Raw genomic sequence first — 23149 nt, 5'->3', positions numbered from 1 at the left:
GCCTCCCAAGTAGCTGGGATTACAGGCGCCCGCCATCACACCGGGCTCATCGTTGTAGTTTCAGTGAAGATAGGGTTTCACCATGTTGGTCAGGCTGGTCTCAAACCTCAGGTGATCTGCCCACCTCATCCTGCCAAAGTGCTGCGATTACAGGCGTGAGCCACCACGCCCCGCCAAGGGAAGCACTTTTTTTTTTTGCTGTTTTTTATAGACAAAGAAATTGAGGTGCGGAAAATTCAGTAATGTTTTGAAAGTCACGTTGTGAACGAACCAAGATTTCAACCCAGAAATTGAGGCTTCACCACAAGTGAAGACTGGGGTTTTCTTTTTTTTTTTTTTTTTTTTTTTGAGACGGAGTCTCGCTCTGTCACCCAGGCTGGAGTGCAGTGGCCGGATCTCAGCTCACTGCAAGCTCCGCCTCCCGGGTTTAGCCATTCTCCTGCCTCAGCCTCCCGAGTAGCTGGGATTACAGGCGCCGGCCACTTCGCCTGGCTAGTTTTTTGTATTTTTTAGTAGAGATGGGGTTTCACCGTGTTAGCCAGGATGGTCTCGATCTCCTGACCTCGTGATCCGCCGGTCTCGGCCTCCCAAAGTGCTGGGATTACAGGCTTGAGCCACCGTGCCCGGCCGAAGACTGGGGTTTTCTTGAAAGTTTTCAATTATGGGAGTTTCAGATTTCCAGAAATGTGCAATTGTAAAAACCTAGCTTCAGGAAGTGATGAAATAGGTGCAGTGGATATGGGGTAAGCTCTGAAGCCCCAGGCTCAGGCTCTATTGAAAAATTACTTTTGCTGAAATATTCCTGTTTTAGGACCTTCCATGGAACTTGAGCCTTCGCTCAGCATATTTTGGCATCTGATTTAAAGCTAGTAGAGGTCCGGAGGATTCCCAGGATTAGAGTCTTTAAACAGAAAGCGTGAATCTTGCTTAAATAAAGGGCACCGGCCGGGCGCGGTGGCTCACGCCTGTAATCCCAGCACTTTGGGAGGCCCAGGCGGGCGGATCACAAGGTCAGGAGATCGAAACCACGGTGAAACCGCGTCTCTACTAAAAATACAAAAAATTAGCCGGGCGCGGTTGTGGGCGCCTGTAGTCCCAGCTACTGGGGAGGCTGAGGCAGGAGAATGGCGTGAACCCGGGAGGCGGAGCTTGCAGTGAGCCGAGATCGCGCCACTGCACTCCAGCCTGGGCTGGGCGACAGAGCGAGACTCCGTCTCAAAAAAAAAAAAAACAAAAAACAAAAATAAAAATAAAGGGCACCGTCCCTGGGTGGGCTTGAACCATCAACCTTTATGATTAACAGCGGAACACGCTAACCGATTGCGCCACAGAAACTCTAATGGGTTGTGTCTTAAACTCATTTGCTGATACCAGAAACGGCTTTTTAATCTCTGGCTGCAGATAATCTCATATGTTTGTGGCCTGTCCAATCCCGCGCACTCCAGAAACCCAGAACGCGGGAGACAATGAAGCCAAGAGTCGAGTCTTTGGGCACGTTTGGACATTCTACCCGGCCAGAGTCAGCTGGGGGACTCCAACGGCCAAACGGCCGCCTGCTCCTCACCGTCTGCTCCTCACTGCTTCCCCCGCCTGCTCTTCACCGTCTCAAAAGTCGCCGGCCCCTCCACAGGCAACAACTGCAGCCTCTCCGGCGGAAGTCACTTACTCCCTTTCCCATTCTTAGCCCCGCTTCACACCTTGCGCTCACAGTCATTTCCTCCCGGCCTGGGCCAGTGGACGCGCGGTGGGAAGGACCAGAACCCGTGGTGTCCTCACCGCGCAGCCCTCGGGCCTTCAGAGGTGGAATCCACCGCACAGGGACCTGGAGTTTGCACAGGCTGCAGCCCACAGCCCAGAGCCAGCCTAGCACCTAGTAGGCGCCCAGTAAATGCTCGGTGAAGGAAGGCATCCCACCGCAGGATTTTAGGAGAACCATGAATTCCCGTGTGAACATTAAGCGTTTAGTCCTACTAGGAAGTCTGGAATATGGAGACCTGAACTGTTTCTCAAAGGCAGCTGTTCTTGTATTCCCAGAGCTGGTTTAGAATTCAGCAAAGGTCCCTGCTCTGTGGATCCCACCTCTGGAGACCAGAGGATGGTGCGGTGCGGGGCACTGGGGGTTATTATCCTTCCCACGCTCACGTCCACCGGCCCAGGCCCAAAGGAAATGGCTGTGAGGGCAAGATGTGAAGATAGTTACAAATACCAGCTAGGGCCAGCGACAGTTGCAGAAATGAGGACTTGTAATAGTTATGAGTATTTCTTCATTATTTTGAGATGAATACATTTGGGTACATATTAACCAATACTTTTCTTAAGAATTCTCCTCTTCCATCACCCTAGCTAGCATATTCATTAATAATTAACCTTTAGAAATCTCCATATTTAGGTTACAGGATAGCAAATATGGAATGTGATCTAGCTAAAAAAGGAGTGAACATCATTCAAAGACAAATAAAGGACTTTATCCTGTTGGGGAAAGGGTTGGCATATTTTCACTGAATGAGAAAAAGTATGATTTTCCTATTGTCTTTATTTGAACCTTAAGTATGGTTTTACAAGGAGGAAAAAGGAGGAGGAAGAAGAGAAAGGAGGAAGAGGAGGAAAAGAAGAGGAGGAGGAAGGTGTACATTGATGCCATGTTGAGAAGTGAACTGTGGTGGATTTGTAATGTGTTGTTGGAACCGAACTCTCAATTCCCTCCTGGGCAGGGGTCGCCGTGAAGGATCACCGACACGAGATTCACAGCAGAGAGTTATTTATTGCTAGCGCACTAGGGTCCCAAGCTCTAAGTTGGCCCCTGGGACCCCGAACGCTTATTACAGGCTGTTTATATAGGCAAACACAAGTTCAAACACAGCTTTTGGCGCGAAGTTCAAACAAAGCTTAAGGCGCAAGATGATTGGGTCTGGCTATGGCCTGAGCAAGGTGTCTGGTTCTGATTGGTCGGGGCTTGAGCTTATGGGTTTCTTTCCTGGAATGGTTTAGGGCTGGACCTCATGCCATACTTTCCTAGAACTGTTTAGGGCTGGACCCCCTGATATACATTCCTGGAATTGTTTTTCTGTTTGAGTTCCGGGAACATTGGGGGGCTATCCATGGCCATCTGGTGTTAATTTTTTAAGTTTTATGAGGCCTAGTTTCATTCCCTCCTCTTTTTGTGTCAGAGGCTCAATCTTGAGCCTCTTCTTCAGTCCTGAGGGTCTGGTATTGTTGGGTCAGAACCATAGCATGTACTATATTTAATCTATTTTTAATAAGGGTGAGTAAGCAGTTGAGTATGCACGGCCCGAAAGTCAAGATGAGTGTGAGCAGGATGAGGGGTCCTAAGATGGTGGAGATTAGGGTGCTAAGCCAAGGGGATTGGTTGTACCAATTTTCAAACCAACTTTGTTGAGATTTTCTCTCCTTTTTTTTTTTGTCTAATCTTTCTCTCAGTTTTGCCATAGAATCTTTAACTACTCCTGAATGATCTGCATAAAAACAACATTGCTCTTTGAGGGCTGCACAGAGCCCGCCTTCTTTTAGAAAGACAATCTCTAGTCCTCGTCGGTTTTGTAACACAACTTCAGACAGAGAAGTCAAAGACTCTTCAAGTTTTGTGATAGAGTGTTTTATGGCTCTAAGGTCCTCATCTATGGCTATTCTAAGTTGGTGCAGATGGTAGTTACCATGTACTAGGGCTGCCGTCCCGGTCCCAACTCCAGCCGCTACCCCAATTCCTAGCATGACGGCGAGGGTGAGGGAGATAGGTTCTCTTTTAGGTCTAATATGAGTTTTCTGCTCATACCGGAGGTCCAAGGAGTCTCCAGAGTGATAGTAGACTCGGGGAACAACTTGTACCAACACGCAATAGTGGGTGCTGCTGCTAAAAACAGTTGTGGATATACAGGGGATGAGCCCAGTGTCGCAAGCCCACCAGTCCGTCTCAGAGGGGACCAAATAGCGATTGGAGCTGGGTACTGCCAGGGTTATATTACAAAGATGCCGGTGACTAGGGGGCACTTGGCCTATACAGGTTCCCACCCCAGAAACTTCAGCCAGGGTCAGTTTATTGTGTTGTTCCCACGCACATCCAGTAGGATTGGTGGAATCAATGAATTTATTAGTGGAGGCGATGCCTTCGTAATAAGGAGGGCCTGTTGCTAGACATAGCCAGCAAGAGGAGGTGAATTCTGGCCTTGTCTGGTTTAAAGCAAGATAGGAGCCCTTTATGAGATTTAGGAGCCTGTCTCCTATTCCCGGGTCAAGGGGCTAGTGGGTGACGTTTTGGGCTGAAGATGTGTATTCAGAGGAGGCGGAGATCAAGGGCGGGGAAGTGCTTTGAGGAGCTTTTGGTTGGGGCTTCTCCAGTATGGGAACCGGGGGCTTCTTTTCTTCTGATAAGACCTGGTTCAGCCCTACTGCAACAGGGGCTATGTCCGGGTCAACTAGTAATCTAATTTGAATAGGGATCCCATACAGTGGCTTCTGGTATAGATAAAGGCCCCATATTAACCCTGTTATCCAACTATTATCAGATTTTGCCGCATCCTCAAACTTGATGCGGACCAGATTGCAATTTTTTGAATATCGGGTTCTGGTGCAGGGCTGGACAAAGGACATGGTTATGTACCAGGGTTTCGTGGCCCATTTCCATTCCCCATCATTATTAGTTACACAGGACCAACTATAGCAATACAGCTGAGTTATATCTCCACAAGTTTTTTCCATATCCCCTGTCCTAAATCCGGGACAGGCATAGAACCCGTTCCGGCTGATGGACACTCTTCTAGCCTGTTTTCTCCATTCTCCCCCCTCCATTTCATTTACCCCTGCTACTTTATCTAGGTTGAAATAGAGGTCAGGGAACCAAGTCCCTATAGGAGCAATTTTTGAGGTTTCACCTAGGACCTCATGATTATTAAAATTAATTACCTGCCAGGTCAGGTTATATGGCCGGTGGGGGTTATTATCAATGAATATATATCCGGGCGGTTTCATATGTCCGCGTGGGTTATTACTGCCAGCGGTGCAGGGAAGGAGGGCAAGCAATAAGCAAGGGGTTAGATACGAGAGAGTCTTATCTTGAGCGGGTCCTTGGAGCGTCGGAGTTTCCATGTCTCAGGTGGTGTTGGTCCGGGCGTCTCTGGAGCAGCCTTGGCGTGGGATGCGTGGATCCAAGTGGAGATTCCGTCAACCTTTATGGCTGTGGGTGTGGTCAGGAGAACAATGTACGGTCCTTTCCACCGAGGCTCTAGTCCTTGAGAGCGGTGCCGCCTAACGTAGACGGAGTCCCCCACCTGGAAGGGGTGGCTGGTCTGTGGATGTCCTGGTCGGTACAGTTCTGCCAAGGGGGCCCAGATTTGGGCCTGTACTGCTTGGAGTCCTTTTAGCCGGGCCTGTAGATCAGTCTTAGGATCGGAGGGGGAGAAGGAGTCAAGTAAGGTTGACAAAGGGGGAGGTCCTCCGTAGAGGATTTCATATGGAGTGAGCCCAAAGCGGTTAGGCGTATTTTGGGCTCTTAACAAAGCTAGGGATAGGAGGCGTCTCCAATCTTTTAAACCAGTCTCTAAGGTCAATTTAGTAAGGGTCTCTTTTATTGTTCTATTCATCCTTTCTACCTGTCCTGAGCTCTGGGGTCTATAGGCACAATGCAATTTCCAATTAATCCCCAATATCCTGGCTAGCCCCTGACTTACCTGAGAAACGAAGGCCGGCCCGTTATCTGACCCAATTACCTTGGGGAGTCCGAATCTAGGAAAGATTTCTTCCAGAATTTTCTTGGCTACTATGTGTGCCGTTTCTTGCCGGGTGGGGTAGGCTTCTACCCATCCTGAAAAGGTATCTACAAACACCAGTAAGTACTTATATCCAGCATAGTGAGGTTTTACTTCAGTGAAGTCTATTTCCCAATAGGCCTCTGGGCGGTTACCACGAGCTCGTTTCCCTGCTGGTACTCGGGTAGCCCCAGCGTTTACCTGCTGGCAGACCTTACAGGCAGATGTTACTTGTTCTACGAGAGTACTTGCCCTTGGGATTAGAAAGTCAGTTTTTTCAATCAACAATTTCAGCTTTCGATTACTCAAGTGTGTCCAGGCATGCATCTGCTGGATCATTGCCAGGGCCTCTTTTTGGGGAAGGACTATCTTTCCTCCTTTTTTCCAGTTTTTAGTGTCTTTGTTTTTTATAGCCCCTATGGCTCTTGCTTCTTCCTGGTCTTCTGAGGTATAGGTATGTTCAATGGTTATGTGGCTGGTTTCGTCAGGTTCTGTGGCTAGGGTCAGTACTTCCGCCATGGCGGCCTGCCTTGCCATTTGGTCAGCCTGTCTGTTTCCTACTGCTACTGGATCCTGTCCTTTCTGGTGTCCGGGGCAGTGAATTATGGCTACTTCTTGAGGAAGAAAAAGGGCTTTTAATAAGGCAATTATTTCAGCTTTGTTCTTGATTTCTTTTCCTTCTGAAGTTAGGAGACCTCTTTTTTTATAAATATTTTTATGAGTATGAGCCGTTGCAAAGGCATATCGGCTATCAATATAAATGTTAGCTTTCTTTCCCTTGGACAGCTCTAGGGCCTTGGTTAGTGCTATTAACTCAGCCTTCTGTGTAGACGTGCCAGGAGGTAGTGATTGTGCCCAAATGGTGTTGTGGCCATCTACTACTGCCGCTCCCGCCTTCCGGGTACCTGAGTCAAGGTAACTGCTGCCGTCTGTGTACCAGGTGTGATCCGCGTCTGGGAGTTCTTGGTCTTTAAGGTCTTCCCGCGTTCCATGGGTCTCCACCAATATCTGCCAACAGTCGTGTGGGCTTGGTTGGTCTTCTGGTACTGGCAGCAGCATAGCAGGGTTTAAGGTGACCGGAGGGCCAAACTGGACGCGATCCGTGTCCAGTAGGAGGGCCTGATAGTGGGTTAGGCGTGCGTTGGTTATCCACCGGTCCGGGGGCTGCCGCACTATGGCCTCTAGAGCATGTGGGGTAATAACAGTTAGTGGCTGCCCAAGGGTCAATTTAGCAGAGTCCTTGACCAGCATAGCGGTGGCTGCCACGATACGAAGACACGGGGGCCAGCCGGCCGCCACAGGGTCCAGCTTTTTAGACAGGTATGCTACCGGTCTTTTCCAAGGTCCCAATTTTTGGGTCAGGACTCCTTTGGCAATCCCTTGCCTCTCGTCCAGGAAGAGGGTAAAGGGCTTTGAGATGTCCGGTAACCCAAGGGCTGGGGCAGACAAGAGTGCCTTTTTTAGTGCCTCAAAAGCCAATTGATGCTCTGTCTGCCAGGTGAAAGGGGTACTTTCCTTGGTGAGTGCATAAAGGGGGGCGGCCAGTTCAGCATAACCAGGTATCCACAAGCGACAGAACCCAGCAGTCCCCAGGAATTCACGTACCTCTCTGGGCGTTCGTGGTGGTGGAATGCGAACCACTGTCTCTATGCGCCCAGGGGTGAGCCACCTTTTCCCTTCACTCAGGATATACCCCAGGTATGTTACCTTGGTCTGACAGAGCTGTGCCTTCTTGGCGGATGCCCGGTATCCTTTTTCACCCAGTGCCTGGAGTAGATGCCTGGTACCTTGTATACAGGTTTCTTTTGTAGGGGCAGCCAGGAGGAGGTCATCTACATACTGGAGTAGGGTCACTTCTGGATTTTGGGTCCGGAAGTCGGTCAGGTCTCGATGAAGAGCCTCATCGAAGAGAGTGGGAGAGTTCTTGAATCCTTGGGGAAGCCGGGTCTAGGTCAATTGGCCCGAAATTCCTTTCTCAGGGTCCTTCCACTCAAAGGCAAAGAGTTCTTGGCTTTGGGGGGCCAGAGGTAAACAGAAGAAAGCATCTTTTAAATCTAACACTGTATACCAGTTGTAGTCTGGTCTCAAGGTGCTGAGCAAATTGTAAGGGTTGGGGACCGTGGGATGGATATCCATGGTCCTTTTGTTAATTTCTCTCAAGTCTTGGACAGGCCTGTAATCCTGAGTACCAGGCTTTTTTACTGGCAGAAGAGGAGTGTTCCAGGGCAAGCGACAAGGTCGCAACACTCCGAGTTCTAGAAATTTGTTAATGTGCTGCCGAATTCCTATATGAGCCTCTCGGCTCATGGGATATTGCTTAATAGACACGGGCACCGCCGTGGGCTTTAGATCAATTATGATTGGGGCTTGATACTTGGCCAGCCCAAGTCCTCCCGTTTCCGCCCAAGCTTGGGGAAAGTCTTGCAACCAAACATCAGGGAGGCTAGTGATGACCGGAACGTCAAAAAGCCGATACTCATCTTGCAGAGACACAGTTAAGATTTGGATGGGCTGACCGTCCCGATCTAATACCTGGGCCCCTGTCTTGGAGAAGTGGATTTGGGCTTCGAGCTTGGTCAGAAGATCTCGCCCTAGGAGGGGGTATGGGCATTCAGGTACCACCAAGAAGGAATGTGTTACCATTCCTTGTCCAAGATTAACTGTCTGGTGGTTAGTCCACTCGTGCAATTTTCCCCCTGTTGCCCCCTGTACCCAGGATATGCGAGAAGACAGGGGCCCGTCTGCCTTTGTCAAAACTGAATGTTGGGCCCCTGTATCCACCAAGAAGGTGGTAGGGTGCCCCCCTACAGAGAGAGTTAGCCGGGGCTCGGGGGGGGGCTCCAGAGCCTTGACACCCCTATTCGCTATCTTCACCTAGGGTGAGGACAGCGACAGGTTTCTTCTGGTCTTTAGGACGCTTGGGGCAATCTTTAATCTAATGTCCCCGTTCTTTGCGTAGGCACACTGGTCTTTTTTCACTTTTGGCCGCCTCCGCTTCTTTCCCTCTCTCCCTGGTCTTTTCTCTGTTACTACTGCCGCCAGGATTTTTGTTAAATGCTTATCCCTCTTTCGATCCCTTCGATCCTCTCGCTCCTCTTGTTCTTTCGCTAACCTGGCTTCCCTTTCCTCAGGGGTTTCTCTCTTATTATATACTTTTTCTGCCTCCCTAACCAATTCCTGTAATCCATAAGTCTGGATCCCATCTAACCTTTGGAGTTTTCCTTTGATATCAGATGCAGCTTGGTCTATGAACGCCATGACCACGGTAGCCTTATGTTCTAGGGCCTCTGGATCGAATGGGCTATACATTCGGAACCCTTCCAGAAGCCTCTCCATAAAGGCTGCCGGGCTTTCGTCCCTTTCCTGAATTATGGTTCTTACCTTGGCCAAATTTGTGGGGCGTTTTCCTGCCCCTTTGAGACCCGCCAACAGAGCCTGGCGATAGATTCGGAGACTCTCCCTACCTGGTGCCGTTTCATAGTCCCAGTCCGGGCGGGTGAGGGGAAATCCCTCGTCTATTTCGTTGGGAAGTTGGGTTGGGAGGCCTCCTGGCCCTGGCACATTTTTCCGGGCCTCCAGGAGGACTCGCTGCCTTTCTTCAGTGGTTAGGAGGACCTGCAAGAGTTGCTGGCAATCATCTCAGGTGGGCTGGTGGGTGAGGAGAATGGATTCTATCAACGAGGTTAGGGCCTGAGGGTCTTGGGAAAAGGAAGGGTTATGAGTTTTCCAGTTGTAGAGGTCAGAGGCAGAGAAGGGCCAGTACTGGACCGTGCGATTGACGGTACAGAGGGGAAAAAGGGAGGATTGCCAAGTGGAAGGGCCATCTGGGTCCTCAGTCCGCCGCAAGCGGAGACGAGGTGTCGGTGGCAGCGTCCGAGGGGTGAGTTCGGGCGGGGCTGGAGAAGGAGATGGGGTCGAGGGAGGGGCCGAGGGGGAAGTTGGAGAAAGGGTAGGGGCCGAGGCGGTAGAGGAAAGGGCTGGGGACAAGGCAGGGGGCAAGGGTGAAGCGTAAGGTGGAGGTCTCAGAAGGGGGTTTTGAGGTGGAGGAGGCAGGGGGTCAAGAAGGAGGAGATCCCTCTGGGGTTCATCTGGGAGGACTGGCTTATGCGGGTCCGGATTCCGATTCTTCGGGGCTTCTAAGGCAAGAAGGGTAGACTGGGGTGGGGAAGGGGAATGGAGGAAGGGTTTCACCCAAGAGGGAGGGTTTCGGACCAGATCCTCCCAAGTAATTATGTAGGCCACCTGGTCTGGGTGTCCGTGTGGCCCAGGATCCATCACTGTTGCTTTAACCTGTAAGATAATTGGGAGGTCAAATGTTCCGTCCCGGGGCCACCCAACATGGAGGGTAGGCCACTCGGACGAGCAGAATTTTTGCCATCGTCCCTTACGGACTTCTACGGAGAGGTTGTGGGCTCGAGCCCGGACGTCAGGGAAGTGAGTCAGGGTCAGAGACAAAGGAGTCGTCAACGTCTGTCCCATTTCGTCCACGTATAACAAGGACTTAACGAAAGTAACAAAAACAAAGACCAGACAAGTAAGGAGAAGCCGCGCGGCCAGAGAGTGGCGCCACAAGATCACAAAATACTCAGACGGCAGGGGCAACCTGCCTACAGATTTAAGGAGGCTGACTGAGTCGTCAGCCTTCTCCCAGACTACCGCCAGGGCGTCCCCCGGGGGAAAGGGGGAAGGTGCCGGACACATCTGTCCCCCTTCCCCACTTAATTCAGAAGGAGTACTCCCCAGAGTTCAGAGTTAGCCGGCAAGACAGATAGAACAAAACGAAAGTACCTGGTAGGTCTGTTCAGTCAGCAGTCCATGGCCCGGGCCAGATAGGTCTCCGCCGGATGGGTCGGGGGTCCTTGGACGACCCCACTTCCCAGCCAACGCACCAAATGTTGGAACCGAACTCTCGATTCCCTCCTGGGCAGGGGTCGCCGTGAAGGATCACCGACACGAGATTCACAGCAGAGAGTTATTTATTGCTAGCGCACTAGGGTCCCAAGCTCTAAGTTGGCCCCTGGGACCCCGAACGCTTATTACAGGCTGTTTATATAGGCAAACACAAGTTCAAACACAGCTTTTGGCGCGAAGTTCAAACAAAGCTTAAGGCGCAAGATGATTGGGTCTGGCTATGGCCTGAGCAAGGTGTCTGGTTCTGATTGGTCGGGGCTTGAGCTTATGGGTTTCTTTCCTGGAATGGTTTAGGGCTGGACCTCATGCGATACTTTCCTAGAACTGTTTGGGGCTGGACCCCCTGATGTACATTCCTGGAATTGTTTTTCTGTTTGAGTTCCGGGAACATTGGGGGGCTATCCATGGCCATCTGGTGTTAATTTTTTAAGTTTTATGAGGCCTAGTTTCAGTGTCAGTTTTGCTAAGCTGAATGCACATTTCCCAGATTTGCCTCTTTAGATAGCTCTGGGTTAGCCTGGGCCACAGGAGACATTTGGAAGATAGAATTCAAGTGGCTGTTATAGGCTTTTGTATACTGGGAAGGGTGTTGTTACAGCTCAGGCATGATCTTCAGCTTCCCTGACCCTTGGACTGGTGGGTGTTTTGCTTCTTGATCTAACATAAAGGTTAGAAATTACAGATTTCCAGTTGGGTTTTGTTACATCCAATCTGGTTTAAGTTCCCATATTATTAGGAAAGCTTGAGGGCGCTTCAGGAAAACGCTTTTTAAAAAATCAAATTTGAGGCCGGGCGCAGTGGCTCAAGCCTGTAATCCCAGCACTTTGGGAGGCCGAGACGGGCGGATCACGAGGTCAGGAGATCGAGACCATCCTGGCTGACACGGTGAAACCCCGTCTCTACTAAAAAATACAAAAAACTAGCCGGGCGAGGTGGCGGGCGCCTGTAGTCCCAGCTACTCGGGAGGCTGAGGCAGGAGAATGGCGTGAACCTGGGAGGCGGAGCTTGCAGTGAGCTGAGATCCGGCCACTGCACTCCAGCCTGGGTGGCAGAGCGAGACTCCGTCTCAAAAAAAGTAAAAATAAAAATAAAAATAAAAATAAAAAAATAAAAAATCAAATTTGGAAAATATCAAATAATAGGCAAAATATAGGCAATAAGTATAACCCAGTGGAACTATGAATCAAACTCTCTAAAGCAGGGTTGTCTACATTTTGGCTTCCTTGGGCCACACTGGGAAAAACAAAAACAAAAACAAAAAAACGAAAAAAAAAAAGAAATGAACACTAACTGCAATTGAACTGTGCATGTAAAGTTTGTAAACAAAATGTGTCTGTAAAGCCTGTAAACAGGCCGGGCGCGGTGGCTCAGGCCTGTAATCCCAACATTTGGGAGGCCCAGGCGGGAGGATAACTTGAGGTCAGGAGTTCAAGATAAGCCTGACCAACATGGCGAAACCCTGTCTCTTTTTTTTTTTTTTTTTTGAGACGGAGTCTCGCTCTGTCGCTCAGGCTGGAGTGCAGTGGCGCGATCTCAGCTTACTGCAACCTCTGCCTCCCGGGTTCAAGCGGTTTTCTTGCCTCAGTCTCCCGAGTAGCTGGGATTACAGGCACGCCTGGTTTATATATATATATCTATATATATCTATATACACACACATATATTTATTTTGTATTTTTGGTAGAGATGGGGTCTCACTGTGTTAGCCAGGATGGTCTCGATATCCTGAACTCACGGTCCACCCTCCTCGGCCTCCCAAAGTATTTGGATTACAGGCGTGAGCCACTGCGCCTGGCCCGGCGAAACCCTGTCTCTACCAAAAATTCAAAAAATTAGCCGGGCCTAATTTTTTGGTGGCCTGCGCCTGCAATCCCAGTTACTCCGGAGGCTGAGTAGTCTCTGGCTGAGGCAGGAGAATAGCTTGAAGGCAGGAGGCAGAGGCTGCAGTAAGCCGAGATCCCTACATGCACTCCAGCGGGCTGCTTGCTGTTAATAAATGTCCACAATTGGCTCCCAGGGGGAAAAGGAAAACAATTTTTATAGAACAACAACAACAAAAAAAGCTAAGAGATTAGTAAAGAGAAGTTCACCATATAATTAACATAAACATCGCGTGCCATATCTCGCAGACCGCTGGGATTACAAGCTAGAGAACCACGACGTGATAAAATCTTTAGTTTGTAACACATTAGGTCTATTTTTAAAACGACACAAATCAGGGGAAAGCGCGAACGCAGTCCCCCACTACCACAAATTATGCAGTCGAGTTTCCCACATTTGGGGAAATCGCAGAGGTCAGCACATCCGGAGTACAATGGATAAGCCTCGCCCTGGGAAAAACCACCTTCGTGATCATGGTATATCCTCTGCCAGGTAAGTATGAGCTCGACACCCTCCGCCCCGCCACAGCCTCACATGCCTCACCCTTTACACACACGGTCACTTGCCTCGCGCGCATCCCGGAGCCCTCCTAGCCCTGACACACAGCTGGAATTCTCAGTTCCGACCAGTGGTCCCAGACTCGCTCCCACAGCACGGGAACCCCTTCGTGGCGAAGCAGCAGGCGGCGAAGCGGCAGCCCCTGCGCTGCCTCATCTACATAGAAGTCGCCCCCTCCGTGATGTCACCGACAGCGCATTCCGGGTCCCCGTCTGTTCCTCCGCAACTCAGCGGACCAACCCTCCGCCGGAGCCGGGAGGAAGTGACTTATACCTCTCCCTTCTTTCCCTCCTGTCCCCGCCCTTCGTCTCCCGCAAATAAGCGAGTACTCAATCTGTGTCCTGTGGAGGTCCCCTTTGGCGGCCAGCTGGAAGCCCGTGCACCCTTCTTCAAATAATGGCTTTCAATGAGCAGACTAGAACGTTTAGGATTACAAAGGAAACCTATTCCTTTCAAACCTGGTTATCTTTGTGATGTGGCACTGTGTGCATACCTTCGTTAAAACGCATTAAAGTTAAAATGCACTCCACCCTGGGTGACAAGAGGTGACTGAGTATTAAAAAAACAAAAACATTTCCCCCTCGCCCCCAAAGCATTAGACGTCAAGGCTGGCAGCGATGTCTGTTCTCTTGAAAGTTCAATATCAAAATACTTGGAAATTAAACTAAAATAGTAGAAGCAAGAACAAAAATTAAGTTGAAGATAATGTCAAGAATATTTCCCAGAAACAAAAATACGAATGTAAAAACAGGAGAGAAAAGTTCAGGTAGTTCAGGAAGGTATGTTCAAGGTCCAAACACGATTAGCAGGCATTTCAGAAAGAGGATAGAAAAAATCAGTACAATTCAAAACACTTTCCATACCAATAGGTTGAAACTACAGTGAATTTAAACTATTGAATAATGATATTGAACTTTCAAGAAAATCTCCATCCCTTCCTAAGAAAAGCATGAATATTCCTCCCCTTGCTCATTCCCTTCACTAAAGGTGCTCTATATTTGTAACTTCCTGGTTCTCAGTAGCTGAGAAGATTTGCAAACTATACTACTTCTCCAATTCCATGCTATGCTCCTAATCCTCCAGTGCCATTGAATAGAGCCTGTGCTGCTTGACGCTCACTCTTGCTTTCATACATTGGCTTTGCAATACTAAACAGGAAAGAGTCCTTTTTGGGGTGAGACCCCTTAGTAACCTCTGCAGCCCCTCTAAATAGCCATCTCAAAGTATACCAAAGAAGTGTATTTTGGGGTGGCATATTTTGGGTTTCCTGCATGGCTAAGCCAACACAATAGGATTCTTGCTGAACACAGGGTGATCAGACATCACCTAGCGGATGGTGAAGGATGAGGAGCCCTATTATGAGTGATCAGCTATTGAGGATGGGGAGTTCTGGCTAAATTGACTGAGAAGGATTCTTGCTGAGATTGAACAATGCAGAGAGGAACACAGAAGCTCAATAGTTGAGGCCTAGTGAGAAGAGGACTCAGAAGAGCCTGATTAGAGTTTGACCAAGGAAATGTCAATCCGAAATAATTGAAAGGTTCAGAATTTGGTATTAAAGAGTTTATTCATTCTGCTTGTGGGAACTAATGGTAAAAATTTAAAAAGAGTGTATTCAAACAAAAATCTGGGAATAGCCAATCAGGGTACACAGACTCCAGAGAAATGGGGTCAGTGCTGCGAAGGCAAAAGTCAAGCTCTTGCTTACATAGAAAGAAAAAAATATTTAATAGGATCACAACATTTTCATTTTTTTTTTTTTTTGAGACGGAGTCTCGCTCTGTCGCCCAGGCTGGAGTGCAGTGGCCGATCTCAGCTCACTGCAAGCTCCGCCTCCCGGGTTCACGCCATTCTCCGGCCTCAGCCTCCCGAGTAGCTGGGACTACAGGCGCCCGTCACCTCGCCCGGCTAGTTTTTTGTATTTTTTAGTAGAGACGGGGTTTCACCGTGTCAGCCAGGATGGTCTCGATCTCCTGACCTCGTGATTCGCCCGCCTCGGCCTCCCAAAGTGCTGGGATTACAGGCTTGAGCCACCGCGCCCGGCCTGGATCACAACATTTTCTATACAGGGCTTCTTCAACAGCTACAACGAATTAGTTCCAGAATTTTTTTTTTTTTTTCATTGTTGTTCTGAGATGGAGTCTCACGCTGTTGCTAAGGCTGGAGTGCAGTGGCACCATCTTGGCTCACTGCAACTTCTGCCTCCTGGTTTCAAGCGATTCTCCTGTCTCAGCTTCCTGAATAGCTGGGATTACAGGTGCCCACCACCATGCCCAGATAATTTTTTGTATTTTTAGTAGAGAGAGGATTTCACCATGTGAGCCAGGCTGGTTTCAAACTCCTGACCTCTAGTGATCCGCCTGCCTCGGCCTCCCAAAGTGCTGGGATTACAGGCATGAGCCCCACTGTGCTCGACCTCTTTTTTTTTTTTTTTCCCATACTGCTTATTTTCTTTCTTTATAGCTGGCTCACATTTCCTTTCCAATTTAAAGGAGTGTATTGAACACTGGATCTTAAGACAATGCAATAACCATGAAGTCTTTATGAGAGCAAGGTAAGAAGAAAGTTCATTTATAATGAAAATCAGCAGTGAAAAGGGAAGCAATCTTCCCTGGCACCCTTCAGTAATTTATATAACATGTTAGAAAACAATGCATGTGGCCGGGCGCGGTGGCTCACGCCTGTAATCCCAGCACTTTGGGAGGCTAAGGCGGGCGGATCACTTGAGGTCGGGAGTTTGAGACCAGCCTGACCAACATGGAGAAACTCTGTCTTTACTAAAAATATATAATTGGCCGGGCGTGGTGGCACATGCCTATAATCCCAGCACTAGGGAGGCTGAGGCAGGAGAATCGCTTGAACCTGGGAGGCAGAGGTTGTGGTGAGCTGAGATCGTGCCATTGCACTCCAGCCTGGGGCAACAAGAGTGAAACTCCGTCTCCAAAAAAAAAGGAAAGAAAACAATGCATGTGGCCAGGTGCGGTGGCCAGGCACGGTGGCTCACACCTGTAATCCCAGCACTTTGGGAGACCAAGGCGGGCGGATCACGAGGTCAGGAGAATGAGACCATCCTGGCTAACACGGTGAAACCCTGTCTCTACTAAAAAATACAAAAAATTATCAGGACATGGTGGTGTGCACCTGTAGTCCCAGCTACTTGGGAGGCTGAGGCAGGAGAATGGCATGAACCCGGGAGGTGGAGGTTGCAGTGAGTTGAGATCATGGCACTGCACTCCAGCTTGGGCCACAGAGTAAGACTCCATCTCAAAAAAAAAAAAAAGAAAGAAAAAAAAAGAAAACAATGCAGGTAAGGAAGAAGGCCAATCTATAATCAGAGAAACAAAGGTTATAACTGCCTGGTTTACAGGTACCTCTCATGTGGCTTAGGCGCCATACTCACATTTTCTTTCTTTCTTTTTTTTTATTTTGAGACAAAGTTTCACTCTTGTTGCCCAGGCTGGAGTGCAATGGTGCCATCTCAGCTCACTGCAACCTCTGCCTCCCAGGTTCAAGCGATTCTCCTGCCTCCGCATCCTGAATAGCTGGGATTACAGGCATGCACCACCACACCCAGCTAATTTTTATTTTTAGTAGAGATGGGGTTTCTCCATGTTGGTCAGGCTGGTCTCGAACTCCTGATCTCAGGTGACCTGCCTGCCTTGGCCTCCCAAAGTGCTGGGATTACAGGTGTGAGCCATGGTGCCTGGCCCATATTTACATTTTTTTAAGGTTCAAAATAATTTGGAGTTCCAACAACTTACATTTTAAATTACTTAGTTTCTTTTTCTTTCTTTCTTTCTTTTTTTTTTTTGAGATGGAGTCTAGCTCTGTCGCCCAGGCTAGAGTGCAGTGGTGCAATCTTAGCTCACTGCAAGCTCCTCCTTCCAGGTTCATGCCATTCTTCTACCTCAGCCTCCCAAGTAGCTGGGACTACAGGCGCCCACCACCACGCCTGGCTAATTTTTTGTATTTTTAGTAGAGACGTGGTATCACCGTGTTAGCCAGGATGGTCTCCATCTCCTGACCTTGTGATCCACCTGCCTCGGCCTCCTAAAGTGCTGGGATTACAGGTGTGAACCACTGTACCCGGCCTTAAATTACTTGTTTTCACAGAAAGAATCTTTGTCAGCTGTCACTCACTGATTCCTCCAAAGACCATAGTCCTGTCCAGTGATCCTCCCCAAGGCAATAGGTCTCTCTAGTAACTACTGGTTTCCTTTCCCATTTCAATTTCCACTCCAGTTGACTGAATTGTGAACACCAACTCCCACACTTAAATGTTGAAGCCCTAACCTGCAATGTGATGGTTTATGCAGCTGGGGCCTTTGAGAGGTAATCAGGATTAAATGAGGTTATGAGAGTGGGGTCCTCATGATGAATTTAATTTCAGTATAAGAAGAGACACTAGAAAGCTTGCTCCTCTGCCTTCCCCCTGGTGCACAAAGAAATGGTCGCATGGGCACACAGTGAAACTACAGCCACTTACCTGCCATAGGAAGAGACCTCAGAAAGAAATCCGCTTTGCTAGCACCTTTATCTCGGACTTCCCAACTTCCAGAAGTGTGAGAAATACATTTCCATAGTTTAAGCCACTTGGTGTATGGTATTTTGTTATGGCAACCTGAACAGACTTATACAACAATCCAGTCCTACAGGCAATACAACTTCTCCACTGATTCTAGATTCTGAGCGCCTCTCAGTCCTTTGTTGGGTTATTTTGATCCTGTCTATGTATTTATAAATATTCTCTTCATAAAACTCTCTTTAAATCACACATCTGAGTGTGCCCCTTGTTTCCCATCAGAGCCAAGACTGATTTGAGATGATTTCTTAAGGTCAGGTTGATGTCTTAATCCAGTTGTGCTGCTGTAACAAAATACCACAGAGTAACTTATAAACAACAAAAATTTATTGCTCACAGTTATGGAGGACATGTCCAAGATCAAGTTGCCAGCAGGATCAGTGTCTAGTGAAGGCCCATTCCTCTGTCACCCAGGCTGAAGTGCAGTGTTGCAAGCTTGGGTCACTGCAATCTTCACCTCCCAGGCTCAAGTAGTCCTCCCACCTCAGCCTCCTGAGTAGCTGGGACCACAGGTGCTCACCACCATGCCTGGCTAATTTTTTTTTTTTTTGGTAGAGATAGGGTCTCACCATGTTTCTCAGGCTGGCCTCAAACTCTTGGCCTCCGGCAATCTGCCAGCCTCGTGAGGGAGTGCTGGGATTACAGGCATGAGCCACTGTGCCCACCTCCAAAATTCTACTAATATGTATGCATAATTAAATAGTTACCAGCCATTATTTTCTGATACTTTGGTTAGCAATTGGTTGAAAGAGTTTATCTAAAGACCTGGAATCCCAGAAGGGAGTCTCCTGTTAAGGGGTTGTTCGTATTATGCAGATGAAGCCTCCAGGTAGCAGGCTTCAGAGAGAATTGATTGTAAGTGTTTCTTATCAGACTTTAAAAGGTGCATGGATTAGGGAAAAAACCTGGAAAGGGATTCCCTATAGCATGTAGACTTTCCCCACAAGAGACAACTTTGTAGGGACATTTCAAAATATGATAAAAAATATATTTTAGGGTAAAATATTTTTATTTCTTTCAGGGCCTGCTATCTGTCATGTAATGCTACACTAGAGTCAGGCTGGAATTTGGTGTCTTATTGCTACAAAAAGTCTTTTTTTTTTTTTGAGACGGAGTCTCGCGCTGTCACCCAGGCTGGAGTGCAGTGGCCCGATCTCAGCTCACTGCAAGCTCCGCCTCCCGGGTTCACGCCATTCTCCTGCCTCAGCCTCCCGAGTAGCTGGGACTACAGGCATCTGCCACCTCGCCCGGCTAGTTTTTTGTATTTTTTTTTTTAGTAGAGACGGGGTTTCACCATGTTAACCAGGATGGTCTCGATCTCCTGACCTCGTGATCCGCCCATCTTGGCCTCCCAAAGTGCTGGGATTACAGGCTTGAGCCACCGCGCCCGGCCGTACAAAAAGTCTTAAGATCTCTGTTGTAATGCCTGTTGGGCCTGGTCAGATGTGCTGGTCAGTTGTGCCTGAATTCCAAAGGAAGGAGGGTATAACGAGGCATATCTCACCCCTACTTCCCATCATGGTCTGAACTAGTTTTTCAGGTTAACTTTGGAATGACATTGGCTGAGAGGAGGGGTGCATTCAAATAGTTGAAGGGCTTAGAATTTTATTTGTGGTTTACACTATAGAAAGTATTACTTGGACAATGTGTCTCCCTGTCAGTATCCAGGGAATAGCACCTGGATTAAGCATTTAGTATTCAGTTGCTACACTCTCACCTAATCCCTTATTTTCAATATTTTGCCATGTTTTCCAGTGACCTAACTGGCCACCATGTCACAGACTTTATGGTCTCCAAAGGAGACCCCTCCATTTCATGTTTTGTGATTTGAGCAACAGAATAGAATCTACTTGTAAATGTTCAATGGTCTTTGACTTGGGCTTTCCAATTTTGCTCTACTTCACAGTGTTTTCTGGGTTATATACAAGGAATATAAAATACTAATATGAGGTAAGCACTAAGGTTCTGAGATGGCCGTGGAAGAGACGACAAAGTCCATCACCATGCCTGAGAGTGTCCAATCATCTCTGCGCGGGCCACATATTTTTGTATTTCACTGTATTTGAAACAACAACAACAACAACAACAACAACAGAAACTCTTCAAGATTCATGAAATTGGACAACTGTCTTTGTAACACTTCTAGTGGTAAAACCAGTAAGGATGGCTCGTTTGCACCCTGGTTTCATAGCCTCTCTGTTTTCATAGGTATGTTTTCTCTCTGACATTGAACGGCTTTCAACTTGAAGCGGAATGCTACATCACAAAGATAAACAGGTTTGAAAGGAAACGGTTTTCTTTGTAATCCTAAATGTTCTAGTCTGCGCATTAAAATACATTATCTGAAGAAGGGTGCACAAGCTTTCAGTTGGCTGCCAGAAGGGTTATCTGCAGGACACAAGTCAAGTATCAACCTCTTTGGGGAAGGCCAGATGCGGGGTCTCTGCGCACCTCCCCGAAGAACAATGGCAGGAGGAAAAGGAGGGAGAGGCAGACTGTCACTTCCCCCGCCAGCACCGGGAGCGGGTTGATCGGCTGAGTTGGCGGAGGGTGGGGCGGAAGAGCAGACGGGGACTGGGAAAGGCGTTGTCGGTGACATCACGGAGAGGGCGACTTCTACGTAGATGAGGCAGCGCAGGGGCTGCCGCTTCGCCGCCTGCTGCTTCGCCACGAAGGAGTTCCCGTGCTGTGGGAGCGAGTCTGGGACCGCGGGTCGGAACTAGAGTTCCAGCTGTGTGTCAGGGCTAGGAGGGCTCGGGAGTGCGCGGGGCAAGTAACCATGTTTGTAAAGGGTGAGGCATGTGAGGCTGTGGCAGGGCGGAAGGCAAAAGCTTATATTTACCTGGCAGGGGAGATACCATGATCACGAAGGTGGTTTTTCCAGGGCCAGACTTATCCATTGCATTCCGGATGTGCTGACCCCTGCGATTTCCCCAAATGTGGGAAACTCGACTGCATAATTTGTGGTAGTGGGGGACTGCGTTCGCGCTTTCTCTTGTTATTGTGATTTAAATAATAGCTCTGACGCTAGTGTTCGTTGCTTCGTCTGCAGTGTTTTATCTCATGGTTGTGTTCTGTGTAGTCAGCTGTTTCTTTTCGCGTGACTTGGGCTTTATTTTACGAGTTCACATTCGGGGCCAGATACAGCTGCTACTCATTTTCTTGGAAGGCGAGTTTCCGTCTCTGTTTGGGTGGTCTCCCAGGTTAGACGCTGCGGTACATGTTAGGCGGAGCTCAGGTACCTAGGCCGGGCAGTTTTCTAGTTTGTTCTGCGGTCCCAGGGCTTCTAATATCTCTTAGAAACTTTGGTGTTTTCCCACCGGGCGCGGTGGCTCACGCCTGTAATCTCAGCACTTTGGGAGGCCGAGGTGGGCGGATTTCGAGGTCAGGAGATCGAGACCATCCTGGCTAAAATACAAAAAATTAACCGGGCGCGGTGGCGAGCGCCTGTAGTCCCAGCTACCCCAGAGGCTGAGGCAGGAGAATGGCGTGAATCCGGGAGGTGGAGCTTGCAGTGATCCGAGATCGCACCACCGCACTCTAGCCTGGGTGACAGAGCGAGACTCCGTCTCAAAAAAAAAAAACACACACACACACAAAAAAAACAAAAAAACTTTGGTGTTTTCCGCTGTCCTCAGAGTTACCTCTTAGCCTCTGTGTTTTGTTTTGGTTTTTTTCTCCCCCTGAGACAAGCGTCTCGGTGTACCGCCCAGGCTGGAGAAGTGGCCCAATCTTCCCATCTCAGGCTCCCGAGTAGGACAACCACACGCCACCACGCACGGCTAGTTTTTTCTTTTTCTTGTATTTATTTTCTTTCTTTTCTTTTCTTTCTCTCTGTTTCCTTTCTTTTTCTTTCTTTCTCTCTCTCTCTCTCTCTTTTTTTTTTTTTTGAGACGGAGTCTGGCTCTGTCGCCCAGGCTGGAGTGCAGCTGCGGGATCTCAGCTCACTGCAAGCTCCGCCTCCCGGGTTCACGCCTTTCTCCTGCCTCAGCCTCCCGAGTAGCTGGGACTACAGGCGCCCGTCACCTCGCCCGGCTAGTTTTTTGTATTTTTTAGTAGAGATGGGGTTTCACCGTGTTAGCCAGGATGGTCTCGATCTCCTGACCTCGTGATCCGCCCGTCTCGGCCTCCCAAAGTGCTGGGATTACAGGCTTGGGCCACTGCGCCCGGCCTTCCTCTTTCTTTTTTTTCTTTTTTCGTAGAGGTTTCACCATTCTGCTCAGGCTGGGCTCCAACTCCTGGGCTCAAGTGATCCGCCCAGCTTTCTGAAGGGCTTGGATTACAGGTGTGATCCATCTTGCACGTAGGTGCAGCTCCTGCTTTTCACCACAGCTTTCACGGGAGTTTGCAGGATTTCTGTGCTGAGGAAACGTGTACTCAGCTAAAAGAGCCAGATAGAAGTTGTACTCAGAACTGGTGGTTTTCTTTGGAATGAAAACAGTGCATTTTGGGGGCTCTTAGTGCCCCCGTTCGGTTGTAGACATAACACGCTTGCTTTGTGTAGGGGAAGGGCTTTGCCCGTGCCCTGGTGCCCCTGCGCAGGTCATCCAGGCCTGCAGATCAGAACCGCAGTCTAACCTATGTCTTGGCGGAATACCCTGCTATTCTCCCTGGAATGTAAGATGGGAGGTCTTGTGAGGAGGTTTCTACAAGTAAGTTTTTATTGACTCAGTTTTTATTGACAAAATTGAAAATTATAATAACTGAGTCCAGCCTCTCAGATGACAAATGTCTTTTGCACTGAGAGCCGAGAACTACCGCTTGCCTCAGTTCCCTCGTGCAAGTGCACTCGCTTCCCTCCACACTTTCTCCAGCGGGGGTCACTTCCTCCACAAGAGGGAGACAGCCTTCTGGGGGACCACAGCACTCAGGGCCTTCCAGAGCCAAAAATCTCGGAGCCAGCTGTCCTGTCCTGGCTGTACCTCACAACTGACCTAGAAATGGCCTTTGCTAGGAGCAAAGGGTGGGGGAAGATGGTCGTTGAAGCTGGGGCCTGTGCACTGGACCAGGTTGACCCACGGGAGGGGAGGTACCCAGAGTTAGAAGGGGACCAAGCACTGAGACCTCACCATCCTCAATCTCCAAAAGCACTCAGAGAGATGCAGAAACTGAGACCGGGTTCCTTTTTCAAGGAAAGAGAAAACTACTGAGGAAAGGCCCCAGGGGCTCTGAACCAAAACCCAGATTTTTTTCCACCTGCCACTTTTTAAAAAATTTTTGTTTGAGAAGGTGTCTCGGTCTGTTTCCCAGGCTGGAGTGCAGCGGCACAATTTCGGCTCATTAAAACCTCCATCTCCCAGGTTCAAGCAATTCTCCTGCCTCAGCCTCCCTAGTAGCTGGGATTACAGGTGCCCGCCATGACGCCCGGTTAATTTTTGTATTTTTATTAGAGACGAGGTTTCACCATGTTGGTCAGGCTGCTCTCAAACTCCCCATCTCAAGTGATCCACCCACCTTA

General features: G+C 48.8%; 2 protein-coding genes and 2 non-coding genes across 6 annotated transcripts in view; 1 reads left to right on the top strand and 3 right to left on the bottom strand.

Annotated features, from left to right (window-relative positions):
* LOC708768 (NBPF member 20) overlaps positions 1 to 23149 on the bottom strand; it is an 853661-nt gene that overhangs the window by 608379 nt on the left and 222133 nt on the right.
* Positions 2742 to 11137, bottom strand: LOC144331671 (uncharacterized). 3 transcript variants are annotated; one of them, XM_077949630.1, is made up of 2 exons: positions 9224 to 10541; positions 2742 to 7770 (listed from the first exon to the last, which is right to left on the bottom strand). In XM_077949630.1, the coding sequence occupies exon 2, from the start codon at positions 7008 to 7010 to the stop codon at positions 5046 to 5048; it is 1965 nt and encodes a 654-aa protein (XP_077805756.1). In that variant the 5' UTR covers positions 7011 to 7770; positions 9224 to 10541; the 3' UTR covers positions 2742 to 5045. The 3 variants fall into 3 exon arrangements, 2 of the variants coding, with proteins under 2 accessions (XP_077805756.1, XP_077805765.1); XM_077949639.1 differs by lacking the exon at positions 9224 to 10541 and having other exon boundaries at positions 2742 to 5393; positions 5721 to 7770; XR_013399021.1 differs by lacking the exon at positions 9224 to 10541 and adding an exon at positions 10548 to 11137 and having other exon boundaries at positions 5253 to 5393.
* Positions 12887 to 13051, bottom strand: LOC114674649 (U1 spliceosomal RNA). Its single transcript, XR_003725769.2, has one exon. It is a non-coding gene; the product is annotated as a U1 spliceosomal RNA (small nuclear RNA).
* On the top strand, positions 20526 to 20689 carry LOC114674677 (U1 spliceosomal RNA). Its single transcript, XR_003725802.1, has one exon. It is a non-coding gene; the product is annotated as a U1 spliceosomal RNA (small nuclear RNA).

This window comes from Macaca mulatta, chromosome 1, assembly GCF_049350105.2.
Source record: "Macaca mulatta isolate MMU2019108-1 chromosome 1, T2T-MMU8v2.0, whole genome shotgun sequence".
NCBI classification, from domain to species: domain Eukaryota; kingdom Metazoa; phylum Chordata; class Mammalia; order Primates; family Cercopithecidae; genus Macaca; species Macaca mulatta.
The sequence above is the reverse complement of the archived record's forward strand: the minus strand, read 5'-3'. Positions and strand labels throughout refer to the sequence as shown.